The sequence below is a fragment of the Mobula birostris genome, chromosome 15 (assembly GCF_030028105.1).
Source record: "Mobula birostris isolate sMobBir1 chromosome 15, sMobBir1.hap1, whole genome shotgun sequence".
NCBI lineage: Eukaryota > Metazoa > Chordata > Chondrichthyes > Myliobatiformes > Myliobatidae > Mobula > Mobula birostris.
The window spans coordinates 43,157,592-43,185,502 of NC_092384.1; the positions used below are offsets into that span (position 1 = coordinate 43,157,592).

General features: G+C 40.4%; 2 protein-coding genes across 13 annotated transcripts in view; one reads left to right on the plus strand and one right to left on the minus strand.

The window, feature by feature from the left end:
• Positions 1–27,911, minus strand: part of LOC140210584 (uncharacterized protein F13E9.13, mitochondrial) — a 45,688-nt gene that overhangs the window by 13,927 nt on the left and 3,850 nt on the right. For 4 of the 5 annotated variants that reach the window (XM_072279683.1, XM_072279680.1, XM_072279681.1 and 1 more), the window contains exons 3-6: positions 15,059–15,141; positions 12,385–12,565; positions 10,525–10,675; positions 1,226–1,353 (exon numbers count right to left, since the gene is read on the minus strand). In XM_072279683.1, the coding sequence (XP_072135784.1) occupies positions 1,226–1,353; positions 10,525–10,675; positions 12,385–12,565; positions 15,059–15,141 (543 nt within the window). Of the gene's footprint in view, positions 1–1,225; positions 1,354–10,524; positions 10,676–12,384; positions 12,566–15,058; positions 15,142–15,218; positions 15,359–27,911 lie in introns of those variants that run through there. The other variant, XM_072279682.1, reaches the window with a different exon arrangement.
• On the plus strand, positions 15,052–26,362 carry ccne1 (cyclin E1). 8 transcript variants are annotated; one of them, XM_072279674.1, is made up of 12 exons: positions 15,052–15,357; positions 15,912–15,957; positions 16,047–16,155; positions 16,241–16,300; positions 19,597–19,763; positions 19,886–20,021; positions 20,517–20,663; positions 20,748–20,843; positions 21,035–21,169; positions 23,160–23,271; positions 23,355–23,512; positions 25,873–26,362. In XM_072279674.1, exons 2-12 carry the CDS (start codon positions 15,944–15,946, stop codon positions 25,987–25,989), a joined length of 1,251 nt encoding a protein of 416 aa, XP_072135775.1. In that variant the 5' UTR covers positions 15,052–15,357; positions 15,912–15,943; the 3' UTR covers positions 25,990–26,362. The 8 variants fall into 8 exon arrangements, with proteins under 8 accessions (XP_072135775.1, XP_072135778.1, XP_072135780.1 ...); XM_072279677.1 differs by having other exon boundaries at positions 16,071–16,155; XM_072279673.1 differs by lacking the exon at positions 15,052–15,357 and adding an exon at positions 15,510–15,689.

Genomic DNA, 27,911 nt, shown 5'->3' on the forward strand with positions numbered 1-27,911 from the left:
GCCAATCATTTAAAATTGAGAAACCTAGGAATTTCTGGAATTTATGGAATCCTCTGCCCCTAATATAGCAGATTCTAGATTATTTGATATTTCTCAGGTAGAAATAGATACATCAGTGTGCAAAAGTCTTAAGCACATATATATAGCTAAGGTGCCAAACACTTTTTTCACAACACTGTAGTAATTTTATGTACAGCACTGTACTGCTGCCACCAAAAAAAAAGTTCACGACTTATGTGAGTGATGATAAACCAGATTCTGATATGGGTTGCTATTATGGACTGAGAGTGGGAAGGGGGATGGGGGGGGGGGGGAGAGAGGGGAGGGAGCAGGAAGCACCAGAGAGACATTCTGTAATGATCAATAAACCAACTGTTTGGAATTAAGTTACCTTGCCTAGGTGTCTCAGGGCTGGGTGTGTCTGTACCCGCAACAACTCCTGTCCCACATCCCTCCTGCAGCGCTCCATCCTCAACATTTCCAACATATTTTACTCCAGCCAGATTTAGAGATTTATCTCTGCTCCACACTGACAAATGCAGTACTGTCCCAAAGTCTTAGGCACCCTAGCTACTGTATATATTTGTGCTCAAGACCTTTTACACAGTACTGTACATATTTAAAATATCAAGGAATTGAGGGTTATGGTAAGGGCCAGGAGTTGAAACCAGCATGGATAAGTCATAATTATATGGAATGGTGGAGCAGGCCCAAGGTGCCTCATGGCCTACTCCTGCTCCAGTTTTCCTATGTTTCTGATGTCAGGAAATGGCTTTTTTCTCAGAAGTACAGATCTCTTGAATAATCTGCTTGGTCATGGTGGACTCCAATTTCATCAAATTCTTTTATATATGAATGGATTAGCTTCACCCCAGGGTAGTGATCTTTTCTTACAAAATAAAGCTACTTCATAGAATAATCGTGGCAGAAGTAATTTCCTGGATCAGTTCTGATAATCTAGATAGATGCTGAGATAGGGTGAAGACTTGGATGGTCAGATCATGAGGAAATCCCTTTCCCCAAAACAGACCTGGGGCTTTCTCCGTGGGTTGGATTGGGCAGAAAGTGCATTCATTATAAATGTATCACAATGAGGTGAAAAGGTTAATTTGGCCAAAAAAAATCGATCTGCTCATCATTGTTTGCATGTTTCATGCAATTTTCATTTGCATGAAAACTACTGAAAGCTGAAGGATATAAGCAAGACAAAGAAGATTCCACACACCTTTCAGTTCTGCAGGATTTGCCTCCATCCCAGTGGCTACCCCAGTTAGTATGACACCGTCAGAGAGGAAGAATTCTGCAGCCCTGCCGGTCTCTGATACACTGATATCTGATGTCACAGCATGTGAGCTGAAAAGAAACCAGTGAACAACAGGCAAATTATTATTTCAAACAGCAGAGTAGTTTTAAAACCGACATGCTAAGGAATCAGTGCTGGCAAACTAATGAGGAATGAAGCCTGTAAAGCTGATAAGGCTAAATTACACAGTATGCTCAGGAAGCATCAAAGTGATATATTTCAGTCATCCATTAGTTCCCTAATAATTGCTTAATCTTTTTCAGACTATTCAGTTCCGTGGTCTCCTTCAGCGACCCATTCCAACCTATAATTGTTCCCTAAGTAGTGAAACATTAATTCTCCATACAAATTCCTCTGTCTAAGGTCTTTGTGTGTAATTTGTATTTTAATTGGCATAATTTTATTTATTCCTTCATTTTGATTACTGCGGGAGTCAACTAAATTTTTGTCTTTTTTTTTCTACGGGCTGTTGCTGATTCCATATCTGTACTGTTTTAGTCTCCTTATTCAATGAGGGATATGCTTGCATTGAACAAAGTTCACAAAATGTTGTCAAGGCCGATTCCTGTGATGAAGGGATTAGCCTCTGAGGAGAGATTCAGCACATTGGGTCTATTGTGAACGGAAGTTAAAAGAGAGGAGGTTTGATGGAATAAAATCTGAGAGGTTGTTTCATCTCATAGAGGAACCTAAAGCTTGGGAACGTGGTGACTGTATCTCTTTCACCAATCAACCTTTCAGGTCTTTACTCCACCCTTCCCCCCTTCTCCCGGTTTCTCCTATCACATTGTGTTTCTTCCTCCCCTCCCCCACCTTCTAACTCTTGACTCCTCTTTTTTCCCTCTCCAGTCCTGATGAAGGGCTTCGGCACAAAATGTTGATTAGACTCTTTTCTGTAGATGCTGCCTGGTCTCCTGACTTCTTACAGCGTTTTGTGTGCGATGCTCGGATTTTCAGCATCTGCAGATTTTCTCTTGTTTGTGATAGCTGCAGGATAATGGGTTGTCTGTTTAAGATGGCGATCAGGAAGATGTTTGTTGAATCTTTGGCATTCTCTACCGCAAGGAACTATGGAAAGCAAGTCACTGAATATACTCAAGGCTGAGACAGATTTTTAAACTATAGAGGAGTCAAAATTGATGAGAAAGGGGAGGAAATATAGAGTAGAAGCCAAGATCTGATAAACCACGATACTGAGCTGGCTTGAAGGACCATGTCCTCCACTTCATCTCCTATTCTTATAGTTGTGATTATTTTATAATATCTACATAAACCTATGAAATCCTGAGTTGCAGCCACTCCTTGTGGATCATTTCTTCTTAGATATTAGCTTAGCTTTTCTTCTTTTGTACAATACATTCAATGCTTTTGTAAACAAACAACCAGAATCACAACCAGTTCTTCAAACTGGGTACTGAAACCATTTGTAGACACATTTCCTCTTGGAAAGTGTATCAAGGTCTGGTTAGCTTTCTTTCTAAGAACTGGTGATGATTTCAATTGGCTAACCCTCAATACATCTCTTGTCATTTCACACAACCAACAGAAATATTTGTATTTATGGTGTACCTGTTCTTAAGTGCAACATAGTCAGTAAAAACACTTTAGAAATGTAATTTTGATTATAACAGAGCCAAACGTGGCAACAAATTTGCACTTTGCGAGGACTTACAAATATCAATGGACGAATGATCATATAATCCATTTTAATGCTGTTGACTGAGAGTTCATAATACTGAAAGAAACCTATTTTTCTTCTTGCACTTGAGCTGGCAGTTTGGACCCAGTTTTTTGATCATAAGTGAAGAATGGCACTTTTGACAAGACAGAACTATCAGCCTAAATTATTTGTTGAACACTCTGGAGTGAAGAATGAATCCATGGTCATTTGATTCAAGGCAGGAATTCTAATCCAGTGGATTCCAGTTAACTGGGACACATTGGGACTAGTACACTTGGTCCAATTAAGCAGCTACACCAATAGCCAAGGTTTCATGGAAATAGTTGAAAAGGTATTAAAAAAAAGTAAAACTACCATTTAACTAAGTAAAAAATTATGTATTTAAATGAAATACAGAACAAATGAGAACACGAGCAAAACTACCACTGTACTATAAAACTGTGCATTAGTTCCCAATAGTTATTGGTGGAAGAATTCATCCAGTTTATGCTGATATGTTCTTCTGATTGACTGTAAATAAAGTGGGTGCAGTTACTATTACAAGAGAGAAGGTGCTCAAAAAGCTAAAAGATCTTTAGGTCTAAAATCAGCGGAAACTTGGTGCAGGTAATGGACTGCCTTCCTACAATGCTTTCAACAATTGTACCCTCTAAATCTTCATTTTCATTATAACATTCAAGATGATTGTTGATACCTTTAAACTCTTCATAGTTCCTAACTTGTTGAAGTGGTGAAATTGTTTCCTTTTCACTCCCAGCCTTTTCTGGCACCACCAAGCCTGAATGCTTTAAACCACATTGAACAAAACAGCAACACACATAAAAATTGCTGGCGAACGCAGCAGGCCAGGCAACATCTATAGGAAGAGGTACAGTTGACGTTTCAGGCCGAGACCCTTCGTCAGGACTAACTGAAAGAAGAGATAGTAAGAGATTTGAAAGTGGGAGGGGGAGGGGGAGATCCAAAATGATAGGAGAAGACAGGAGGGGGAGGGATGGAGCTAAGAGCTGGAAAGTTGATTGGCAAAAGGGATATGAGAGGATCATGGAAGAAAGAAAGGGAGAAAGAAAGGGGGAGGGGGAAACCCAGAGGATGGGCAAGAAGTATAGTGAGAGGGACTGAGGGAGAAAAAGGAGAGAGAGAGAGAGAGAGAGAGAGAGAGAGAGAGAGAGAGAGAGAAATAATGGATGGGGTACGAGGGGGAGGTGGGGCATTAATGGAAGTTTGAGAAGTCAATGTTCATGCCATCAGGTTGGAGGCTACCCAGACGGAATACAAGGTGTTGTTCCTCCAACCTGAGTGTGGCTTCATCTTGACAGTAGAGGAGGCCGTGGATGGACGTATCAGAATGGGAATGGGACGTGGAATTAAAATGTGTGGCCACTGGGAGATCCTGCTTTCTCTGGTGGACAGAGCGTAGGTGTTCAGCGAAATGGTCTCCCAGCCTGTGTCGGGTCTCACCAATATATAGAAAGCTGCATCGGGAGCACCGGACGCAGTATATCACCTCAGCCGACTTACAGGTGAAGCGTCGCCTCACCTGGAAAGACCGTCTGGGGCCCTGAATGGTGGTGAGGGAGGAAGTGTAAGGGCATGTGTAGCACTTGTCCACTTACAAGGATAAGTGCCGGGAGGGAGATCGGTGGGAAGGGATGAGGGGACGAATGGACAAGGCAGTCACGTACGGAGCGATCCCTACGGAAAGCGGGGGGGGGAGGGAAAGATGTGCTTAGTGGTGGGATCCCGTTGGAGGTGGCGGAAGTTACAGAGGATTATATGTTGGACCCGGAGGCTGGTGGGGTGGTAGGAGAGGACAAGGGGAACCCTATTCCTAGTGGGGTGGCAGGAGGATGGGGTGAGAGCAGATGTGCGTGAAATGGGAGAGATGCGTTTGAGAGCAGAGTTGATGGTGGAGGAAGGGAAGCCCCTTTCTTTAAAAAAGGAGGACATCTCCTTCGTCCTGGAATGAAAAGCCTCATTCTGAGAGCAGATGCGGCAGAGACGGAGGAATTGAGAGAAGAGGATGGCATTTTTGACGGAGGAATTGTGAGAAACAAAACAGTTCTTAATTGCCTTACTACTTATTTGTCACCAACTATCATTGACAAAAATCTCTACTTTTTGGACACAAACACTTGGCAACTGACACTATTTAAAAACTGTTAGCCCTAAGCATGGTGTAGTATCTAACGACCACAGAAGTGCACACAACTGTCTGGCAACTGTCAACTGTCCCCTGTCCCAATTAAGCAGTATAGTGTCCCAAATAAATTAAAGAAATCCCAGCAGTTTTTGTTCTTTAAGAGTTGCCTCAAATAAATAGCTACCCTGATCAACCAATGGCCAGTTAAACATAATTCACTGTACTACCATGGCTGACATCTTACATGATTTAACATATACTCTTGTTAATCATTTCTCTCACAGGCTCATTGTCTAGTGTGATATAACAGTGGTGGGTGATGGCATTCACACTTAAGTTAGGCAGTAACAACACCAAGCCACTCTCCAGTACTGAACACATAATTGAAGTTGGCATTATGGAACTGAGCAAATGTTGCTTTGTCAGGGATTCCAGCTCTTAGATGCTGCACCATCTGACAGCTTTTATTGTACAAATGAATAAGATAATGTGGTAACCATTCATAGAAAGACTGAAGCTCTCCACGTGTTAAAACCTCCCATCCCCAAAACAACCATCCCACTTCCATTGCTCTGTGAACACCCACAAAAAGTTGAGAGGTCTTCCTGTTACTTACGGCTTGGAAATTAGCTACTGCATCTGAGCACATAATGGTGAGATTTCCTTGGTGGAGAATGGGAAAGTTGACATACAAAAACTAATTCCTTATTTAATTCATTTCAAATGCTAATGAAAATACCATCTTACCATTTCACAGCTGCTCTTCTACTGTTCCGATACATCTTGCAGAGTGAGCTTCCAAGCTTCTATCTTCTCTATGTCAAAAGACTTCTATGTTAGAATGAATCAATATTCCTATACTGAGTTTATCATTTCTAAAATTCAGCAAATCTGAAAATATGCCTCGATAATATGCCCAAGAAAAATCACTATCCTTAATACCTATTACCTATTCTTGTTAACCTACTTTTTAATTTATTTGATGTGAGTATTGCTGGCAAGTCGAATCTGTATCAACTAACCTCAACTGCCCTTGGAATGATGACAATAAACCATTATTATAAATCAGTGAGGTACTTGTTGCTGTGATTTCACATCACCAATTTTGGATACAACCAATTTGTTTGCTAGGCCATTTCAGAGGATAGTTAACTGCACTGCTGTGGGCTGGAGAAAGACAACCATAGAAACCGTAGAAACCATAGAAACTACAGCACAGAAACAGGCCTTTTGGCCCTTCTTGGCTGTGCCGAACCACTTTCTGCCTAGTCCCACTGACCTGCACACCGACCATATCCCTCCATACACCTCCCATCCATGAGAGGCAGTAGATTTCTTTCCTGGAGTAAAATCGGTGAACTAGATGGGTTATTACAATAATCCATTAACTTCATATTCATCATTGCTGAGACCAGAATTTTTTTAACTCCATATTGCTTATAAACTGGATTGAAATTACTACAGATGTCAAGAATAAAGACTATTTTTTCAAATTATTGGTTTAAAATCCCAATAACAATCAATACACCACAATTTTCTTGGGATTGTTATATAATTCTCAGAATCAGGTTTATTATCACTTATATAAGAGTATGCCATGAAACTGGTTGTTCTGTGGCAATAGGTCAGTGCAAAACTTTAAAAAAAATAGAGCAAAAGGGGAATAGTGAGAAGAATTCGAAGATGGCGACAGCACAGGAGACAATTTAGCCTATTAAGTCCAGACTGGAACTCAGCCAGGGCAATAAATAGCTTCTCGATTTCCATCTAGGTGGCCTTCTAATGTAGTTTTGCAAACATTTTCTCCCACCGTATACTTATCACCATATATTTACCAATGGAACCTGTCTGGAGAAGGAATCTCCAGGAACTATAAGAAAATGTGGAGAGTCTGTAAAATGGCTAACCTAAGTCCCTTATTTACTAGAAAAAGGATTGTGGGAAATTAAACCAAGCTGGTGTAGTTAGTTGGAAGGTCATTTGGTACAGTCAATAGACTAAAGAAGTGTTTAGCCTGCAAGGCAGAGTTAATTGAAATAATGAGAGTTAGAATGTACGTTTTGAACAGAAAAGCAAGGTCACAGGATGTGATAAAGAAAGACAAACAAGGCCACAAATAATTCTGTACACACTGATGGTCAGAGGCCAAATCATTATCTACAAGTAGAATGGGATAACCACATTCAACAGAAATCAATAATTGATGAGCACAATCCACAAAGCAAAACAGGCTTCTGATAATTTATTGTGAAACTGTAAAATTCTACACCTAACCATTTAATGCAAATACAATAAAGCACTGGAAGTTTCTTGGTCAATAGAGTATTTGTGAACTCTCATTTGCAGAGGCTTTCCAGCATTCATCGTTAACGGAATAAGCTGGCCACTGATCCACAGTACAAACATTTGTGAATCATAATAAAAAATTTAAAAAGATGAAAGTGAGAGGTTACAATCCAGAGGCTCCTCTTGCTGAAGCAAAAGGCTTGATGGGAAGGGCAAGAAAGTGACTAATATAAAAACGGAGCAGCCATAGCAAAGAAGCAACATGAACAAAATGAAACAGCATCAGTAAAGTACGCAAAGTACAAGGAACATGAGAAACCATGTGGGAGAACAGTAGTGGCTGTGAGCCCTACATTCCCATAAAGTAGACTGAAGTGACATCGACTGGGGATGTTTAGATATAAAAACTTCTATGCACCTAATGAATACTATGAAGTACCTACCCCCATCCTATGACGAGGATGTAAAAAAAGCATTCCCAGCACTTTTAAAACGAATGGTTACAAAAATGATGGGGGGACGGGTACCAGAAATCTTTGATAGCCTTAGAGAAAAGATAAATTGCCTGTCTTAAAAAAGAATGATGGCAGTCAGGTGTTTTGGGACGTGAGCAGAGTTAAAGGAGGCTCACAGATTTACCAACAATGACATTCAATTGATAGTGAAGTTAATGGTGCAGCAATCTCTGCTGCATCATTACCAAGATAGAACATGGGTCATGCATTTGGGACCTCCCAATGACCTGAAGTTTAATAGTTTTGAAACAGTTATAATACATGAATTTGGGAGGGGCACACCAAATTCACCAGAATAATCAGATGCTCTGGCAGTACAAGGGTAACAGAGATCCAAAATTAGATGCTTTATTATTACTTAGGTTGGCACACAGATCCCAACTCAGCTTCCTTCCATTGTAAATTGGCTGAGAAGCTTACTGTACTGAGTTGTAATAATGGTAGTCTGTACCACACATATAGAATGTCACCTCCACATTGAAATTACTCCAATATATTTTAATGCCGTGGTTCATGGGAAAAGAGGTAAAGACATGTAGGGTCAGATGAGGACTAGCAGAGATAGTGAGAGCAGGATACGAAGTGCAGATGAACACAATTAACAGGACTTAGCGAGCAGACAGTGGGACTTAGGGTGGCAGAACATAGAAACACAGAAATCTACAGCACATTACAGGACCTTCAGTCACAATGTTGTGCCGACCATGTAACCTACTCTAGAAACTGCCTAGAACTTCCCTAGCGCATAGCCCTCTAAGCTCCATATATCTATCTAAGACCCTATTGTATCTGCCTCTACCATCATCACTGGCAGTGCATTCCACGCACCCACCACTCTCTGTGTGAAAAACTTACCTCTGACATCCCCCTTGTACCCACTTCCAAGCATCTTAAAACTAGGCCCCTCTTGTTAGCCATTCCAGCCCTGGGAAAAAGCCTCTAGCAATCCACACGATCAATGCTTCTCATCATCTTATACACCTCTATCAGGTCACCTCTCATCCTCTGTCGCTCCAAAGAAAAAACGGCCAAGTTCACTCAACCTATTCTCATAAGACATGCTCTCCAAACTAGGCAACATCCTTGTAAATCTCCTCTGCGCTCTCTCTATAGTAACATTCAGAAAGACAGTGGAGGAAGCAGCACAAGTACTCCTTAAGGAATTTAAATTTTACATGAGGGAACAATTAATGGAATCAAAGACAGAGTGAGTAATATTTCTCAAGAAGAAAATAGAGAACAGGAATGTAATCAACACACATCAAAGTTGCTGGTGAACACAGCAGGCCAGGCAGCATCTCTAGGAAGAGGTACAGTCGACGTTTCGGGCCCAGACCCTTCGTCAGGACTAACTGAAAAAAGAGCTAGTAAGAGATTTGAAAGTTGGAGGGGGAGGGGGAGATCCAAAATGATAGGAGAAGACAGGAGCAGGAGGGATGGAGCCAAGAGCTGGACAGGTGATTAGCAAAAGGGATATGAGAGGATCATGGGAAAGGAGGCCTTGGGAGAAAGAAAAGGGGGAGGGGGGAAAAACCCAGGAGGGACAGAGGGAAAAAAAAGGAGAGAGAGAAAAAGAATGTGTGTATATAAATAAATAACGGATGGGGTACGTGGGGGAGGTGGGGCATTAGCGGAAGTTAGAGAAGTCAATGTTCATGCCATCAGGTTGGAGGCTACCCAGACGGAATATAAGGCGTTGTTCCTCCAGTCTGAGTGTGGCTTCATCTTTACAGTAGAGGAGGCCGTGGATAGACATATCAGAGTGAGAATGGGACGTGGAATTAAAATGTGTGGCCACTGGGAGATCCTGCTTTCTCTGGCGGACAGAGCGTAGGTGTTCAGCAAAACGATCTCCCAGTCTGCGTTGGGTCTCGCCAATATACAGAAGGCCACATCGGGAGCACCAGACGCAGTGTATCACCCCAGCCGACTCACAGGTGAAGTGTCGCCTCACCTGGAAGGACTGTCATGTCATTAAAAATAGGAATGTAATGTCTGTTCCTACTAGCTGTTGTCCTAGGTACATGGTGGTGTTCTTCAGTTAGCAAACTACTGGGTCCCCAGTTGAGTATCAGTGCAACAGCTGGGATACACAACCAGCTATCTGCAGCCATTGACTATAACCAGTCAAGTGGACAAGGCATAGAATAGAATTAATGCTTTCACCATACAAATTTGAAGCCTTCAAAACAACACTTGTAAGTAAATATCTGAAACTGCAATTAGTTCAAATACCATTGAAACAAATACAATATCATCTTGAATTTAAGAAAGTAATGCCTCAAAACATATTATTGGGAGTGTTAAACAAGAGAAAATCTGCAGAAGCTGGAAATCCAAGCAACACACACAACATGCTGGAGGAACTCAGCGGGTTAAGCAGTATCTATGGAAAAAAGTACAGTTGATATTTCACCCCGAAAGGTCGACTGTACTTTTTTTCCATAGACACTGCCTGGCCTGCTGAGTTCCTCCAGCATTTTGTGTGTGTTGATGGGGAGTGTTAATCTATTTCTTGTCAAAAGCAGATACATCTGCAAAATATTTTTGCAGCTTATTGAATGCTGGTAGAAATTATCAGCAATTTTAGAAATACCTGTGTTTTTTCTTAATGTCAGTGAAGATTTGAACGTTCTCAGCTCCTATTTGTCTGCGATATCTGAGAAGGTCACCAGCACATGCATCCAGAAATCCTTCATCTGAAACTTGTGAGAATACAAATCCTTCCACTCGAATAAAATCAGCATCTAAGAGATAAATGTATAAGAACTTTGATCATGTTTATTCTGAGCATGGCCACACTCTTGTCCAGAAATGAAATTGTAAGGAAAAGTAGCTGGATGCAGATATCATTATGCTTCAGAGTGTTTCATTGCCTATTGAATTCAAGCTGTCCTTTTATAGGTCACAGGGAGTCACATGCACTTTTAATATTGGAATTGGTGACATAGAAGAGAAATGTGTGGTTGTTAGAGAACAGAGAAGTGACTTCATGTTTGGATAACAGAACAGAACTGCTTACATGAAACTCTGGCACACGTCTAATAATAACTTAAGGTTAGACATGTGAACATTTATATTTATATGTAGAAGATCATAAGACATAGGAACAGAATTAGTCCACACGGCCCATTGCGTCTGCTCCATCATTTCATCGTGGCTGATTTACTATCCCTCTCAACCTCATTTCTCTGCCTTCTCCCCATAACATTTGACACCCTGACTAACCAAGAACGTATCAACCTCTGCTTTAAGTATATTCAATGACTTAGCCTCTGCAGCTGTCCTTGGCAATGAATTCCACAGATTCACCATTCTCTGGCTAAAGAAGTACCTTCTCCTCTCTGTCCTAAATGGACATCCCTCTATTCTAAGGCTGTACCAACTGGTCCCAGACTCATCCACTGTAGGAAACGTCCCCTCCACATCCATTCTGCCTGGGCTTTTTAACAGTCACAACCAGAACAACCTGAAGTTTCCTACAACACACCAAAAACAATTTCTGGTACTTTCTCTTTTATCTGCCACAGTCAGCTCTAGTTTATACAATTGAAATGAGATACCAGACAGTGAACAGATTTCTCCTTCTGCTTTTATACAATATCCAAGTTATGGCTTTGGATATTAACAATTGTTCTCACCCAAGAATAAATTTTGACATCTTGGAGATGTTTTTCCACTGATTTTGCTGGAATCTTATCAAGAGCAAGATCTTGCGGCATATTCAAAAAATGTTTAATTTCTATTGATTCTGACTTCTATTTCTTAAACAATCCGAACACACTTCATCAAGGATGAGCTATAACAAGAGATTTAACAATGTACAGAATAGGTCTGAACATTACACACTGCATGTGTCTTAGCTTCCAGTGAAGACTATCCAAATAGCTAGCTTTTAATATCTTGAAATGTTGTGTCATAATTAGAATTTCAAGAATTAGTTAATATCGTGATTATAATTTCAAGCATTAGTTAATATCATGTGGGCACGTGGCCAAGTGGTTAAGGCATTTGACTAGCGATCTGAAGGTCGTGAGTTCGAGCCCCAGCCCAGGCAGCGTGTTGTGTCCTTGAGCACGGCACTTAATCACACATTGCTCTGCGACGACACCGGCGTCAAGCTGTATGGGTTCTAATGCCCTTCCCTTGGACAACACTGGTGTTGTGGAGAGTGGAGACCTGCAGCATGGGCAACTGCTGGTCTTCCATACAACCTTGCCCAGGCCTGCGCCCTGGAGAGTGAAGACTTTCCAGGCGCAGATCCATGGTCACGCAAGGCTAACGGATGCCTTAAAAGTTAATGTCAAAGTAATGTATTGCATCCTTATTAAGGTGGGATAGCTAATATGGAATATTATTGCTATTACATATTAAAGATATGCATCAACTTCTAAAAGTAAGAACTATTTTTGTGTGTGATCGAGGACTGCAACACAATTTTTACTGACATACAGACCTGCTGCAAGTGCAACTGCCAATGCTTGTGGATTGGCTGCAGAAAGAATCTGAACCCCCAGAGGAATTCTGGGATGAGACTGTCTGACAGCAGCACATATAGTCGCCATGACAGCAGTCACTTCTGGACCAACACTTGAAGTGTATGGAATATCGTGCATATTTTCCACAATCAATCCATCCTTCAGAGAATCAGATAAATCCAGACAAAATTAGTTGGATGGATATGTAAATAAATACAGTTCAATTTAAAATGATGACCTTTTTATATCAACTAATTTCAACCTCTAACCTAATCAAAGTACTTCCAAAGTCAAAGGTATTTCAAACAGGAGATTACAAATGTAATGATGGTTGAAAGTACATTTAACTTTTTTAGTTAATCTGTTTGATTTGAACACGTTAGATTATATTTTGCTCAATACCATTGATTTGAAGAATATCACTGAAGTTACAAACAGTTTCTTAAAATTTCATCTATTAGTTCCTTTTACTATTGTAGTTCTTTATTAGACAAAAAGTTATTGCTGTCTGGTCTGGAAAACTGATCTGCAAGTAAAAAAAAATGAACATTTTTCATCTAAACCTTGTTTTTAATGGGATCGTCCGTTAGATTTTAGGGTGCACAAGCAAAAAGATCTCAGAATAAGAGGAATTTACATTGAAACTTCTTAAAACACTTGATGGGCTAGATGCAGAGACATAATTTCCTCTAGCTGAGGGGTAAATAAGAGATCACAATCTCAGAATAAGGGGTAGGTTGTTTTGAACTGAAATGAAGAGAAATTTTTCAAGCAAAAGGTAATGACTCTTGGAATTTGCAACCCTGAAGCAATGTGGATGAGCACCTTTTGAGTTCCTTCAAAACCCATCTGAATAGATTACTGAATATGAAAGGAATGAGGGACATGGAGATAATGCAGGGAATTGGAAGTGAAAAGGGTCAGTAACTTTAATATTCTTGGCATTATTATACTAGATAACCAGCACCCGAGTGCCATTACAATGAAGACATGACAGTACCTTTACTTCCTTAGTTTGAACAGATTTGACACGACATCTAAAGCTTTGACAAACTTCTATAGATGCACAGTGGAGAGTATTCTGACTAGACGCAGTATGGCCTGGTATGGAAATGCCAATGCTCAAGAATGGAAAAGCCTACAAAAAGTGGCGAATACAGCCCAGTCCACCATTGGCAAAGCCCTCTCCACCACTGAGCACATCTTCAAGGAGCACTGCCACAAGACAGCAGCATCCATCCAGGACCCCTAGTACCCAGACCATGCTCTCTTCCCGCTGCTGCCACTGGAAAGAAAATACAGGACCCGTGGGTCCCACATCAAATTCAGAAATAGTTGTCACTCTTGAACTGTCAGGTTCTTGAACCTGCAAAGATAACTTGACTCACCTCAACTCTGAATTGATTCCACAACATATGACCCTCACTTTCAAACACTCTACAACTCGTGCACTCAGTATTATTTATTTATTTATTGTATGTGCACAGTTTGTATGCAAGTTGAACTGACCAACATTGATCTACTTAATGAAGGTGAAGACACAGAGAGTGGCAAGAATGTTGATGGCATCAGATAAAGTGGTAGCAAGTTTGTAAGGAATCTGAACACCATGCAATTTGCTGACATCAGTCTCCTGATTCTACTACAAGGCTACATCAAGGTGGGCATTTTTTAAACTTTTTATTTTTCAGGGCTAATAGTAAACAGCTCGTGATTTTGAGCTAAGTGGGTGTCATCAAAGAATCAATGTAAAGGCTGCACTATCATCCCTCAATCCAGCTTCCCGTGACGGTACTTGTAAACTACAATCAACTTCCATTATTCAACGGATTTCATAGATGAATGAAACCTGCTGTTTCAATGGTTCAATGAAGCTGATCTAATGAAGAGTTCTGTTTTTAATTTTTTTTCTACATGTCATCATACCTAGCTGGTAACACAAATATTATTACCCATTCCTCCATGTCCCTTAGCAGATTGGCTTGTCAGACTATTTTCTGCTCTTGAGTCTAGGATCATATACACACCATACAGGGTAGGATGAGTTATACTCTCCCGTTAAGTACATTAGTGAACCAGATGGGGATTCCAATATCAATCTGATGGTTTTGTTGTTTTTGATCCAGAGTATTAACTGAACTTAAATTCCAAGGACACCATTGCGATAGTAATTTAACCTCTGGCCCAATGCCATGCCTATGAGCTAGATAAAATAACCTGTAATGTTTGATCAATAAACAAATCTGATTAGTCATCATTAAATCTGGAAATTTACCCTCTTTCAATACTGGAACCACTCAGCATTGTTGACCGGGAGACCGGGAGTCAGAGTTAGAGTCTCTATCTGAAATTTTATAACACATTATTCCAGGAAATACGCAAATCAAGGAACTCTGGGAACGCGTGGTATTTTGTTTACAAGTGTCACATACCCTCGACTCTGAACAGTGCCGCTTCACTGATGCTAGATGTGGCAATAACTTTCACATCCTTAGATTCTAACCACGGACATTTGCAAATGAAATGGAAGATGATACAGCTGAAAGTTGGGCAATTGACAATTTAGCCAACCGCTACGGATGCTGTTACCCCCTTGCTCCAATCTATGCAGATAATAGGTGCGCACAGGAGCTGGAGTGATTTAATACTCACGATCCCGGCATCGACGTAGGTGGCCGCTTCCTCGCACGCCTTCTCCATTATCTGAGCCAAGGAGAACCGGTGCAGAGGAGCTCCTGACGGGAGAAGGCAGAGAATGAGACGGGGACCACTAGCGGAAAGGGGGCCGCCGGCACCTCGGGATCGGGCTCACCTGGCAGCGCTTGCAGATGCACCATTCCCAGTACCGCACAGCGCACCGAACCCCACAGCTGCCGGAGCCGCATAGTGGCCCGGCTCCGGGATACAGACCCCAGCCGGCGGCACCTCCGCTAAACCGGGAAGTGAATTAGGTGAGCAGCTAAGGAGGCGGAGCCTAGAGCGCGCTGAGGGGGTGGGGCCTGGGGAGCGAAGAGGGGCGGGGCCTAATGATCATTTCCTCCGGTAGACAGCGCGCGCTCCCCTCTCCCGCCAGCGATTTAAAGGGATCGGCGCATGCGCACTGAAGCATATCTGCCGGGATCTTTTTTTCCGCGGTAGCACCCGGCGAGGGTGGAGGAGTCCCGGCCAGGGGTGGGGGTCACTGGTATATAGTACGGACAGTGGCCGTCGGCAGCAGCATCGGTCACTGAGCTGCCCATCGGATTGCCGCTCCGTCAGCTGCAGCTGGCCCCGTCTGTTCCCGGTACGCTAGTGAGGGGGGATGCGGTTGGAGAGGTGAGGGTGCCGGTAGCCATCTTCGGATGTGTGGCCAGAGCGGCCCCTTCTCCCGATATCAGTAGTGTGACTGGGCTGGGTGGTGGAGCCCATCCCCACCCCGCGCCTCCCATCTCCACTTCGAGCCCAAACTGCGGCCAAGTTAATGAGCAACATAACTCACTGTGGCCCTGTTCTCTCCCAATTACAGGATAACTTTCACCCACACATTCCGCTCCGAAGATGCCCCGGAAAAGGTACCTTTTAATCTGCCTGCGTGTCCTAAATGATTGCCATGCCTATCGTCAGAGGCCTAATCTGTGATGTTACTCGCCACGTTTAAAAGTCTTTTTTCTTTCCCTCCTCTCAGTGATAGAATAGAAGAACATTCAACAAAGACCGAAAAAACAAGTGAAGTTCTGCGATCCAGAAAGCGAAAAGCAGATGTTGCTATTGTGAGTTTGACCGCACGTAAATGTGCTATTGTGTTAACACGTTGCCTAAAACTAGATTTGGTAATCATTTTTTTAAAAATCGTAGTGTTTACAAGATTTTGATGAAGTTACCGAAGAACTGGCAACGAACCCGTTTAAAGATAAGGTAATGGCATATTGGATTCGGTCTCTCTACTCTGAATTACCAATTTCTCTCGGTGGAAATGCTAAAGTTTCATTAAACCCCTCTCATAAGGAGGGAGAAGGCAGTATCTGAATATTATTGTAGTATTTAGCCTAACTTTCCTGTGCATGTGAGTACAGATTCAATGGGATCTTTATTCTAGAGTTGGTTGCATTTTATAGTTGTTTGTGGGCCCACTGACAAAATGATCCACCATTATCCCATATCTAATGTAAAATTCTATTTAAAGTATTCCATACAAAGTTAAATCTCATTCGCAGTTCTTTCATTTTTCAACCTTTATGGTTCATAAATGTTCCAATCTTTAATTATACATTGGCTTTCCTTTGACCAGTCCAAAATGAGGCTTCCTTTTAGCAAATTCTGCAACTTGACATCTTAAAGGCCCTCAAGCCATCCACTGTTTACTGTTGCTGCCATCTAGTGAGAATAAGTATAATTGCGCTATACTCTATTTGCCAGTTTATCCTACCAGACCTCTAGGTCGCAGTAACTGGTCAAACACCAACCCTTCCTGCCTTCTGATTATATAATTTTGGTCTGTCTAAATATTGTGCTGAATTTCCAGATCATCTTCTTTTCCTTTGTTTGTAGCACCGATTAACTTCTGATTTGAACCTTCACCTGGTCACCAAGCTAACTGCAAACCTTTGAAAACCATGTTCTTCACAACTCACTGGGTTTTATATCACTTGAACTTAAATCAATAAACAGTCTATTTTTGAGCAATTTCTGTTTGGATTGTAGCCACTTCTGAGCCCCAACTCGAGTTCAGCTTGGCTTTTCAGAAGCCAGTGTCAGCTGACATTGCTGACTGGATCTTTAGTTTTAATTTCTACTTTCGAATCGACCATGATATAACTGTAAATTCCTATCCTGCTTTAAGTCTCTTGCCCATCCAAAATTAAATCTGGCTCTTGCCAATTTTATTTAGTTAGTGAGAAAGCACGAACAGACCCTTCTGGCCCAACAAGCCCCACACAGCCCAGCAACTAACCTATTTAACACTGGCCATATTTCTGGACAATTTACAATGACTAGCCTCTACCTCTTTGGTCTGTGAGAGGAAACTCACAGGGAGAATTCTTTGCTTGCTACAGTCTAACACCATCAAAGCATCAAAATGGCAGTTCTCAGACATGAACGTGATTCTTTCTTCCCTTTTGTCTGTGATAAATATTTTAAAAATTTATCTACACACAGCCTTCAATGCAGTTGATCAGTTCAGCATATGAAGTTGTGATCAGAAAATCACCTGCAGTGGTTTCACTTCCTCTGGGTATCTAATCTTATTTCTACCACATGGTTGATTATAGCATTTGAAAAAGCATTGGGTTTCATATGTATGCAGCTGACATTTCTTTTATTCCTACTCTGCAGTCTTTCAGCCCAACCTTCCAGATTGTCTTGCACATTTGTTTTGATTTTCTACAATTTCTAAAGGACTGGTCACCAGGATTTTGTGGTGTGTGCTGCTTTAGAGACCCTTGTGTAACTAGTAAGATGTATTTTTCCCCTCCAGATATGTGTCTCAATCAGTATCCTGGTGTTCAGTTTTACTTTTGTGCATTTTGGATTACACAAAGCTTAGTTTGCAGTGCAGACCAGCTATTTTCTGACCTGTAACAAAATTGAAACATTGAATCAACATTTTGTAAATGACAATGACCAAAGTACCTTTCCATTTGCAGAAATCGTGGATCAAATACAACTTAATCTCTTTATCATGTAGTGCCTTGCCTATTTAAGTGTAATTTTAACATCTTTTCTCATTTTCTTGAGGGCATTGCTTAAAGAATACAGGTTAGCGATCAGTTTGTTACTAGAGTGCTCATGCATATTTGCAGGATGATCTCTCAATTTGAGTATTGTAATATAATAAGTTTGATTCAATGCTATCCTTTTCCTGCCACAGATACTGATTGTAGGAACATCATTACCTATCCTCTTCACACTTTAGATGCCAGAAACAGTTCTGACTTGGTGAAAATAGGCATCGTTAGTAAGGCCAACTAATGCTCATCCTTAATTGCCCTAAGGTAAAGGTTCCTAACCTGGGGTCCATGGACCACTCTGGTAGGGGTCTAAGGCATTAAAGTTTAAAATCCCTTTCATAAGGTGATAGTGAAATGCTGCTGTCCATAAAGTGGCATTTTCAAGATTTGGAAGGATTGTTCCAAGTCAAGGTTGTACATGATTTGGGAGAGCAAACTTGGTGCTGGGGATTTCATAGCATTTTTTTTCATTACTCCCCTCCTGTGAAGTTTTTAATGTTTTAGCTATGGTGTGCTTAAAACTGAGAGAATACAGAAATGTTTCTGTGGCAGATGGTGTACAATCCAGCAGGGTATTTTTAGTTTGTAATGGCACTGCAAACTACTGTGCCATGCAGGTGGCAGAAAGACTAGTTGGACAGAACACTAAAAATGTGATTGCTGGCCTGCTCTTGTCCCCATACATTGGTGTCTCCCAGTTGGGATGGCTTAATAATGGTTACTTGTACAAGTTCCCCTGATACTTGAGTAATTCAGTTCACCTATAATGTGCTAGTGGTGAAGGTGACTCTGGGTATACCTCCAAATGTTTGAAGATGATTTTTGACAGGTGATTGAACTATTGTAGTACCTAGATATTTGTTGGGTGGTGTTGTCTTACAGCCATTTGACTTCAGACATTAAAGTAACAAATTTGAGTAAGAATTTATTCTGCTACTTGGCAAAATCATGACTAATCTTGGAACTTGATCCACACTAGCCTTTTCTCCATATTCATTTAACATTTTTTAAAAGCAAAGCTCCTTTTCCAAATAACAAAGTGGTTGTGCTTTAATGGCAATACAACAGTTTGATGGTCCCCTTTTGTTGGTATTAGTACTTTATTAAATTTGGAAGAAGTTAAGTTCTTCAGTTGCCATGGTGGAATCTGAACACTCGAGTGACTTTTTTTCCAGAATTGCAATTCATCACAATTAATCATTCCAGTAATCAGGCGCATTTTGTCAGTGCAGTTTGAGAAGCTGTCAAAACTCACTATTATTATCAGAATGGAAGCTTGTAAAATCACTTAACCATTTCAATCCCATGACAGGAACAGGTGTAGTATCCAGAATGATGTATGGGGGAAGGTGATATTAAAATTTGGGGAAGACGATCCAAGCAACATTGCTATGCTAGCTCTAGACTTTGCCATCATGAGCTAAGTACATGCTAAATCTTGGAAAGTGTGTTATGCATCTGTAAAATTCACTTTAATTGCAGGATTGCTGGAATATTAAAACCAACTGTGCAAGTCCTTCCAGATTCACCTCATTGTCACACAAAAATTCAGATGGCATGATAACATCATATTCCACAAGTAATATACAGTGCAAGTTCAAAAATGTCTTAGCCACCCCAACTAGAGCTTCACCATTACCTGTCTTCTGGTAAGTTTATTCACTTGTACCATAGATTTGTGTACCTTGAATTCTCATTCCAATGAGACTGGCAACTTGAATAATGGCCAGATAATGTATTTACACAATCTTATTTTTAAAAATGTTAACAGCTGGGCAAATAGAGATGAGGTATGGAATATTCTTCTGAAAAAAGAACAGATGTATTTGAGAGACAAAGATGTTTTACAAAAACATCCTCTCTTGCAACCGAAGATGAGGGCTATTCTTTTGGACTGGTTAATGGAGGTAAGGCACCACTTGGAGCATTAATTATTCTGGTTAGACTTAATTATTAAACCAATAAGTGATTTTTAAAAAATTCAAATTCTAAAACCATTGTTTATTAATTCTGAGTACTGGCAAAGTTATCAATGAGTTGCTCCACTCCTTATTACAGCATTTGGTCATTAGGATTTTGAACCACAGGGAATGGGTCCAAGTCAAAGTGTTTGAATAATCTATGAAGTACAGTTGCAACATTAATTAAAGAACTAGTTCAATCTGCCAAACAAGATGCTGCAAGAGGCAAGAAATCTGGAAAAGGATGAATACTGAGAAATGTGGAGAGTTAATGTTTTTGGTTGATAATTTAGTGATAACTGTATAAATGTGAAGCAATTGTGCACTGCAGGAATGGTATTTTTGTTCTTTGCAATGATAATTGTACAAATATTACAAATAGGAATTTGTCATTGAAAAACTTGTTATCTATTAATTTTGAATTTTTAAACTATTGTAAAGGTTTGCGAAGCCTACAAGCTACACAGAGAAACATTTTATTTAGCCCAGGACTACTTTGATAGATTTATGGCAACACAGAACAACATTGTAAAGACACGATTGCAGCTTATTGGTATTTCATCTTTATTTATTGCTGCAAAGCTGGAGGTATGGTAACATTTACAAACAATCTAAGAATTGAGTATTTTTTCCATTTAGCAACAGGACACTTAATTCTCTAACATTTTGCAGGAAATATACCCACCAAAGTTGCATCAGTTTGCCTTTGTTACTGATGGGGCTTGCACAGAAGAAGAAATTCTCAACATGGAACTTGTTATTTTGAAGGTACTTTAATTTTAAGTATTTCCAATAATGGCTAATATACACGATGGCTGTATTAAAATAAGCCATTTTTGCTCCACCCTGAATGGAATAACATCTGAAACGTATCACCATTGTTCTGAGATATTTGCAAATGCTATTAATTCAGCTCAATTCTATGTAGCAGATTATCCACTATTTTTAAATTATTCTAGGCTCTGAAATGGAGTTTGTGTCCTGTAACCATTGTGTCTTGGCTCAATATCTACATGCAAGTTGCTTATTTCAAAGAAAAGTACGAAGTACTGATTCCACAATACCCCCAGGAAATATTTGTTCAAGTAATGGAGGTAAACCCATTTTTAATCAATTATTTTAGCTGCTATTAACAAATCAGGATGGTAATTATATGCTTTCAAATGTCCCTCAGTTGATATGTGCTTAATATATTACAGTGCAACTTCAACATTTTTGGGGTTATGATATGAACAAGTTGAAGGAAATTGCTGTTTAACTGTCTGGCTCAAGCTCTGTTTTGAACACTGAACAGCTTTGCTCCAAATATACAAATGAAAACTGACCAATCTCCAATCCACTGCTACCAACCTCCACCCCTCCATTGGTTTCTACCTCCTACCAAGATTTATATACCTAACTTCCCCATAGGGCTATTGTTTCTGCCCGGTCCTACACTACTGAACTCATGTCCACATTGTTCGACCCCCCCCCCCCCCCCCCCCCAAGGTTTAGCTGCTGACAACCTACATCTGACTTCACATGTCCTCTCACCTCGATCACCCTCAGGTGATGCAACCCTTCACCTGTGAGTCAGTCGGGCTCATCTATTGCATCCAGTGCTCCTAGAGCAGCCTCTACATCAGTGAGCTGAACACACTTTTGTTTGTCAAGCACCTTAGCTGTCTGCTGCAAAAGGCACGATCTCACGACGGCCACCCATTTCAATTTGACTTCCCATACTGATGTGTAAACATGGTCTCCTTTACTACCATGCCAACTTCAAACTTGGAATGGCAAGCAAAACCTCATTCCATCTGGGTAGCCTCCAACCTGATGGCAGGAACATTAAATCCTTTCACTTATAATAATTTCTCCTCCCTCCCTCCCCTTTTTCCATTCCCTATTCTGTTTATCTCCTCACCAGTTCACTTCTCCTTGTCTGCCCATAACCTCCCTCCTGTTTCTCCTCCCCATTTCCTTTCATAGTCTGCTATCCTCGATCAGATTCCTTCCTCAACCCCCTAGCCCCTCCCAGCTTATTTCATTCTCACTCCCCCACCCACCTTCCCCCTCAACCTGATTTTCACAAACGCACTTGTCTTCCTTCCCCTACCCTTTCGTTATTCTGGCTCTTACCTTTTTTTCTGAAGTGTTTGGCACAAAACACCAACTATTTCCCTCCATAGATGCTGCCTGACTTGCTGAGTTGCTCCAGCATTATATGTTAGTGAAGGTTTCCAGTATCTGCAGAATCTCGTGTTAATGACAATACTATTCTCAATATACATTTAAAAATATAATCAGATACTGGCTTTCTCCAGAATTGGAGAAACAGTTGGGGGGGGGGGGCGGGGAGCATCATTCAAAGTTGTTCCTGATTACAGAAAATACTAAGTCAAATATGCATGTTGATTCTATGGACAAGAACAATTTGATTAAACTTTTCAATATACTAGATGTATGGGAGTCAGGGTAGAAGGATGAATACGAAATATTCAACCTCTACTGCTTTAAGTTTGTGTAATGGTAAAATGGTGGCACACTTTTATTTACGATCGCAAGACATTCAGAACGTAAATAGTGTGGGTCTACTCCATCAGTGAGTTGCTCCTTGTCAGAGGAACTTAAGGTGCGGATTGTGCTGCTGCCTGCATCAGAGGCATTGGAGAGGATGTGCAATCTAACTGCGGGTGATCGTCCTAGTTGCTTTTCTTGTGATGCAAGACCCTGTTGAACACTTATTAATGTGAAATGCTGCACATCCAATTCACTGGTTTATTGGCAAATGGCTGGGGAGCTGTGGCCTCAGTCTTAGGTGCACTGTCACCTTTTTGCAGCTGGCCAAGACAGAGGCCTTGAAGTTGGTGCGCTCCACCAGCGGCAGTGTGACGTACACGTTGGAGTCTATGCTGTCCTGTGCTCACTTAGCAGAGGGCAGGATGTAGTTTGTCTGCATATTACAACATTCATGGACTCAGGGATTTGGACTGACTGACTATTTTACAGCTGTCTTATGTGCTGTGTGTGACTGTTTGGCTCTATTCGTAGGTATTCATGTATGCTTGAACTTGATAACAGCCAAACTTTTTGTTCTCTCAATAGCTATTGGATCTCTGTATTTTGGATCTCAAATGTTTGGAGTTCACGTATGGAGTTGTAGCAGCTTCAGCTTTGTATTACTTTTCTTCCTGTGACCTAGTTCACAAAGCATCAGGTACAGTGACATTTCTGGTTGTGTACACGGTGGCCCGATGGTCCACATGTAAACTTAATTATTAACAACCATTTAATGCATAGGTTTTGAGTGGAGTGAAATAGAAGGATGTGTAAGATGGATGATTCCATTCACCATGGCCTTGAGGGAAGCAGGAAACATAACAATGAAGAACTTGAAAGGTGTCTGTTCTGAGGATATGCACAACATACAGATACACTCCAACAATTTATCGTTATTGGTAAGTTTTATTTTGTATGCACAGGACCAGGCATTTTGACTTTGATCTGTACCATTAGTACACCGTGGTGGGGGGAGAAGGAATAGTGCATTCACAATTGCAAGAAAATTGTAAACCCTTTGCAATTACCTGGTTTTCTGCATTAATTACACTTAAAATGTGATCTGGCCTTCATATAAGTCACAGTAAGACACACAATCTCATTCAAACTAATGAAACAAAACAATTGTACTTTCCATATCCTTACTGAACACTGTTTGATCATTCAGTCTAGGCTGGAAAAATTGTGAACCCTTGTACTTAAAACTGGTAGAACCTCCTTTAGCATCAATAACCTCCACCAAACATTTCATGTAGCTTCTGCTCAGACTTGCACAATGGCGAGGAGAAATTTCAGACCATTGCTCCATACAAAATTGTTTTGGTCATCAATATTTCTGGGATACCTTGCATGAACAGCCCTCTCCAGGCCATGCCACAGCATTTCATTTGGGTTAAGGTCTGGACTCTGACTTGGCCATTTCAAAACACACTTTCTTTTTAAACCATTGTTTAAACTGTCGTTGATTTACTCCTGTTTCAGATCATTTTCTTGTTGCATCATCCAACTTTAGGTGACAGACCACTACCCTGACATTCTCCTGAAATGTCTTGATACAATTTTGAATTCATTTTTTTCCCCTCAATGACAGTAAGTTGTCCAGACCCTGAGGCAGCAAAGCAGTCCCAAACAATGATGCTCCTTCCACCATGCTTCACAGTCAGGATGAGATTTTGGTGTTAGTGTGCGGTGCCCTTTTCCCTCCAAACACGGTGGTGTGCATTTCTGCCAAAAAGTTCAACTTTTATCTTATCTGTCCATAAAATATTGTCCCAGAAGCATTGTAGAACATCTAGGTAGTCTTTTGCAAACATGAGATGTGCAGCAATTTATTTTTGGAGAGCAGTGGTTTCCTCCATGGTGTCCTTCCATGAACACCATTCTTGTTCAGTGTTTTTCTTGTAGTGGACACATGAATGAGGTGTTTGTGTGCAGTGCCCTGTTTCCTCTTAACGTAGTGGTGTGCACTACTGCCAAAAAGTTTCAAGTTTGTAAAAGTTTAACAAGCAGCAATATTTGTTCGTTGTTTTTTTTTGAGAACAATGGTTTCCTCCATGGTGTCATTCCATGAATATCATTCTTGTTCAGTGTTTCTCTTACAGTGGACACATGAACAGAGACTGTAGCAACTTCTAGAGATTTCTACAGGCCCTTTGCTGTTACCCTTGGGTCCTTTTTCACCTCTATCAACATTGCACGTTGTGCTCTTGATGTGATCTTTGCAGAATGCCCACTCCTAGGGAGAGAAGCAACAGTACTGAATTTTCTCCATTTGTAGACAATTTATCTTTAGTGTGGACAGAACACTCTGGTCTTAGAAATGCCTTTGGAGCCTTTTCCAGCTTCATGCATCTCTTCAGTTCTAAGATCCTCCTGAAGGTTGTTTTGAATGAGGCTTGGTGCACATAAATGGATCTCTTGAGAAGAGCAGGCTCTGTCAGTAATCTGACTTTGTGTCAATAGCGCAGCAGACCGCTACAACCTACACCTCAAATCTCATCTCATTGACTGGAACGCCCAGATCACTTTTGTAGAAGGCATTATCCCAGAGGTTCACATACTACTTTGAACTTAAGCAATTGTACCTTGCCAATACTGAGTACACCATTTAAACAATCAGTCTGAGTGTTAGTTTAGACATATTGTTTGTCAATTATTGTGACTTGGATAAAGATCAGACCACAGTGAGTAATGCAGAAAACAGGTCATTGCAAAGGGTTCACAAAGTTTTTCTTGGAACTCTATTTGCTTGTCCTGTAATTTTCAATTAACTAGATCTTTAATTCTGTTCTGAACAAATGTGTAATTCAAATGTTGAGATAAGTATTGGGTAATTCCTGTCTAGGTTTTGTTCTGAAGTGAGCCAAGAATAAAAGCCAGTCAGTAACTGAAATGGTAGCCTGGAAGAACTTTTCACTGAGCTTGGCTGAAATGATACATGTACTCATGGATGTTTAAACCACCATTACATTGAAGAGAAGATGTGTGATAGATCTGAATATCACAAATTTACCTGCAAATTTTGGATCCTACTATTTGCTAACGAGTTGTTTGTTGCTTGCATTACAATACTGACTACATTGAGTATTTCTAAAGTATTATCAAAAGCAGGGAGTTGTTGAACGCCTGACATGTACCCATTTCGGCAGGCCATCAAATGCAATAAATTTAGATCTTTAAAGTAAACTTTCCTTCAGTCAATGCAATCAGGCAACACTGTTTTTGTTGCATTTTTATCTTTGTTGCTTTTTTTTTTAAGGATAAAGCTCACTCTAAACAAGCACTGCTATTGGAACAAAGCTCACCTCTACCTTCTGGAATTTTAACTCCACCACAAAGCAGCAAGAAACAAAACAACTGGTGTGAGTCCTTGTGAAATCAAGTTGCAACTATGGTTTAGTGGGTGAATTTTTCCTTGCTGGAAATCTGAATACAGCTTGATGCAGAGAAGATGGGACTTGATTTGTGTAATATTGAATGCTGACGACAGCCAGGAATTTTACTTGCATTCTTCTAATGGCATTGTCACTTAATTCTGGATGTTAAAAGTATCTACTTGTTTTTAATACACATTTTTATACCTGTTATAGCCAAAAACTCCAACCAAATAAGGAGTACTTTGAGTAATCCTGAATGCTGCTAAGGAGGGTGGCTCTCTAAAATAAACAGTGAGGTCATAGATTGATTTATAAAATGTTTATGAACTTTAAGCTGCTATGTTTATTTTAAATAAAGGTACATCTACATTATTTGCCCTGTCCCATGTGTAATGTTAAAAAAGGTGGCTAGCTGTGCAGAAGATGGAACAAGCAGGAAGCAGTAGCTCTTAATGATCTTCATGCAACAGAGGGATAGCAAATGCTGAAATTGGGATGCTGAAATCTTTTCCTTAAATCCAGATGGCATGTGGTCATATACAGGTTTCTAAGAGTAACTGTGTAGGACAGTATAAAATTATGGAAGTTTGTTAGAAAGGTGTGGTATTAATCAGTGGATAGTTTCAATCTCAAGATTAAAAATGAGCAAAGGTATCTGGATGAAGTGTTTGATTCTTGATATTTTATTAGAACAGCATATGTCACAGCTAATTAAAGGAAATACTAAGACCTGTAAGATTAAATAGCCTCATTTGAATGTTGTCTTTGAGGGAGAAGAATAGGTTTAAGATTAGTATTTTAGACTTGAGGGCAATTGTAAGAGTGTGAAAATGGAGCTAAAGGGAGATGCAGCATGCAAGAGGATTCTTTAAATGCTGGATGGAAAGGAGGGGCTAAACGGAATAACCAGCAAAAACTGCATAAAAGACTTTTTGACTATATTTATCTTGTACTCCAGTTTTTTGGAGTTGGAGCCAGGAAAGCTATGATTAGAAAAAGTTGGCAGAATGAATTGAGCATTTTGCTTTGGTTTTCAAAGATAAGATGTGGGATGCGGAAGGACTGAAAATTACAATCATCTTACCAAAGTATTGAAACTGGGGGCCTGGTGAGTCACTGCTGAGGCCCTTCATCCCTGGGGACTTAAGTGAATAGTGAGACAGTTGATGCATCAGTTTTAAAACTCTAGATGTAAGGAAGGTTCTATTACATTATAAAATCACTCATGCTTTATTTGCATAAAGCACTTCTGAGGGAAGGAGAAACTAGAGGTGTAGTCCATACTGGATATGGAGGAAACACAGTCTATGTGCTCCTGTATTTTTAAAACAATGTTCAACTAAGTTGCATTTTTTTGGGGGGGGGGGGAAGAGAGGGTATCTTTAAGGAAGTTGGCTCAAAGGCAGTGTAGGTGCAGCTACTGGCTATTCTTAAGGCAGAAGTATATAAAATCCAGGGACTGAATGGTGGTATTAGTTGCAAAACCCAACTCGGGTTCCTGATTTGTATGCTTCAGAATCAGACTTGATTATCACTGACATAGGTTGTGAAATTTGCTATTCTTTCAGCTACCTAAACCTCTAACTCAGTCACCACCAAAAATTCCTTTCTTAGAAACATTGTTCATCTCTCCTTTCCTCAATTCCTTTAATGTATTAATCTTTAATTTTCAACCACCTTCAAATCACTTTACATGCCTGTTTTGCTTTCTCAAGCACTAATCTTCCTTGCTGATTTAAATCAATGTTTATCCTCAGGTTCTAATTCTAATATCTTTGATAGTTTTTACAAAATATTACCCAAATCTTAATTGAATTATGCCCACCTATTTATTAACACTAGCCTAATCACAGGATAATTGGTCATTGTAAATTGTCCTAACTGGACTGGAGGAGAAAACTAAAATGGCTAAAGGAAACCG

Excerpts from the sequence above, each read along its gene's own strand:
- ccne1 (XM_072279674.1), top strand. Across the intron at positions 16,156-16,240 it reads GAAAAGCAGATGTTGCTATT|TGTTTACAAGATTTTGATGA; the intron begins GTGAGTTTGACC and ends TAAAAATCGTAG. Across the intron at positions 19,764-19,885 it reads TCACCATTACCTGTCTTCTG|CTGGGCAAATAGAGATGAGG; the intron begins GTAAGTTTATTC and ends AAATGTTAACAG.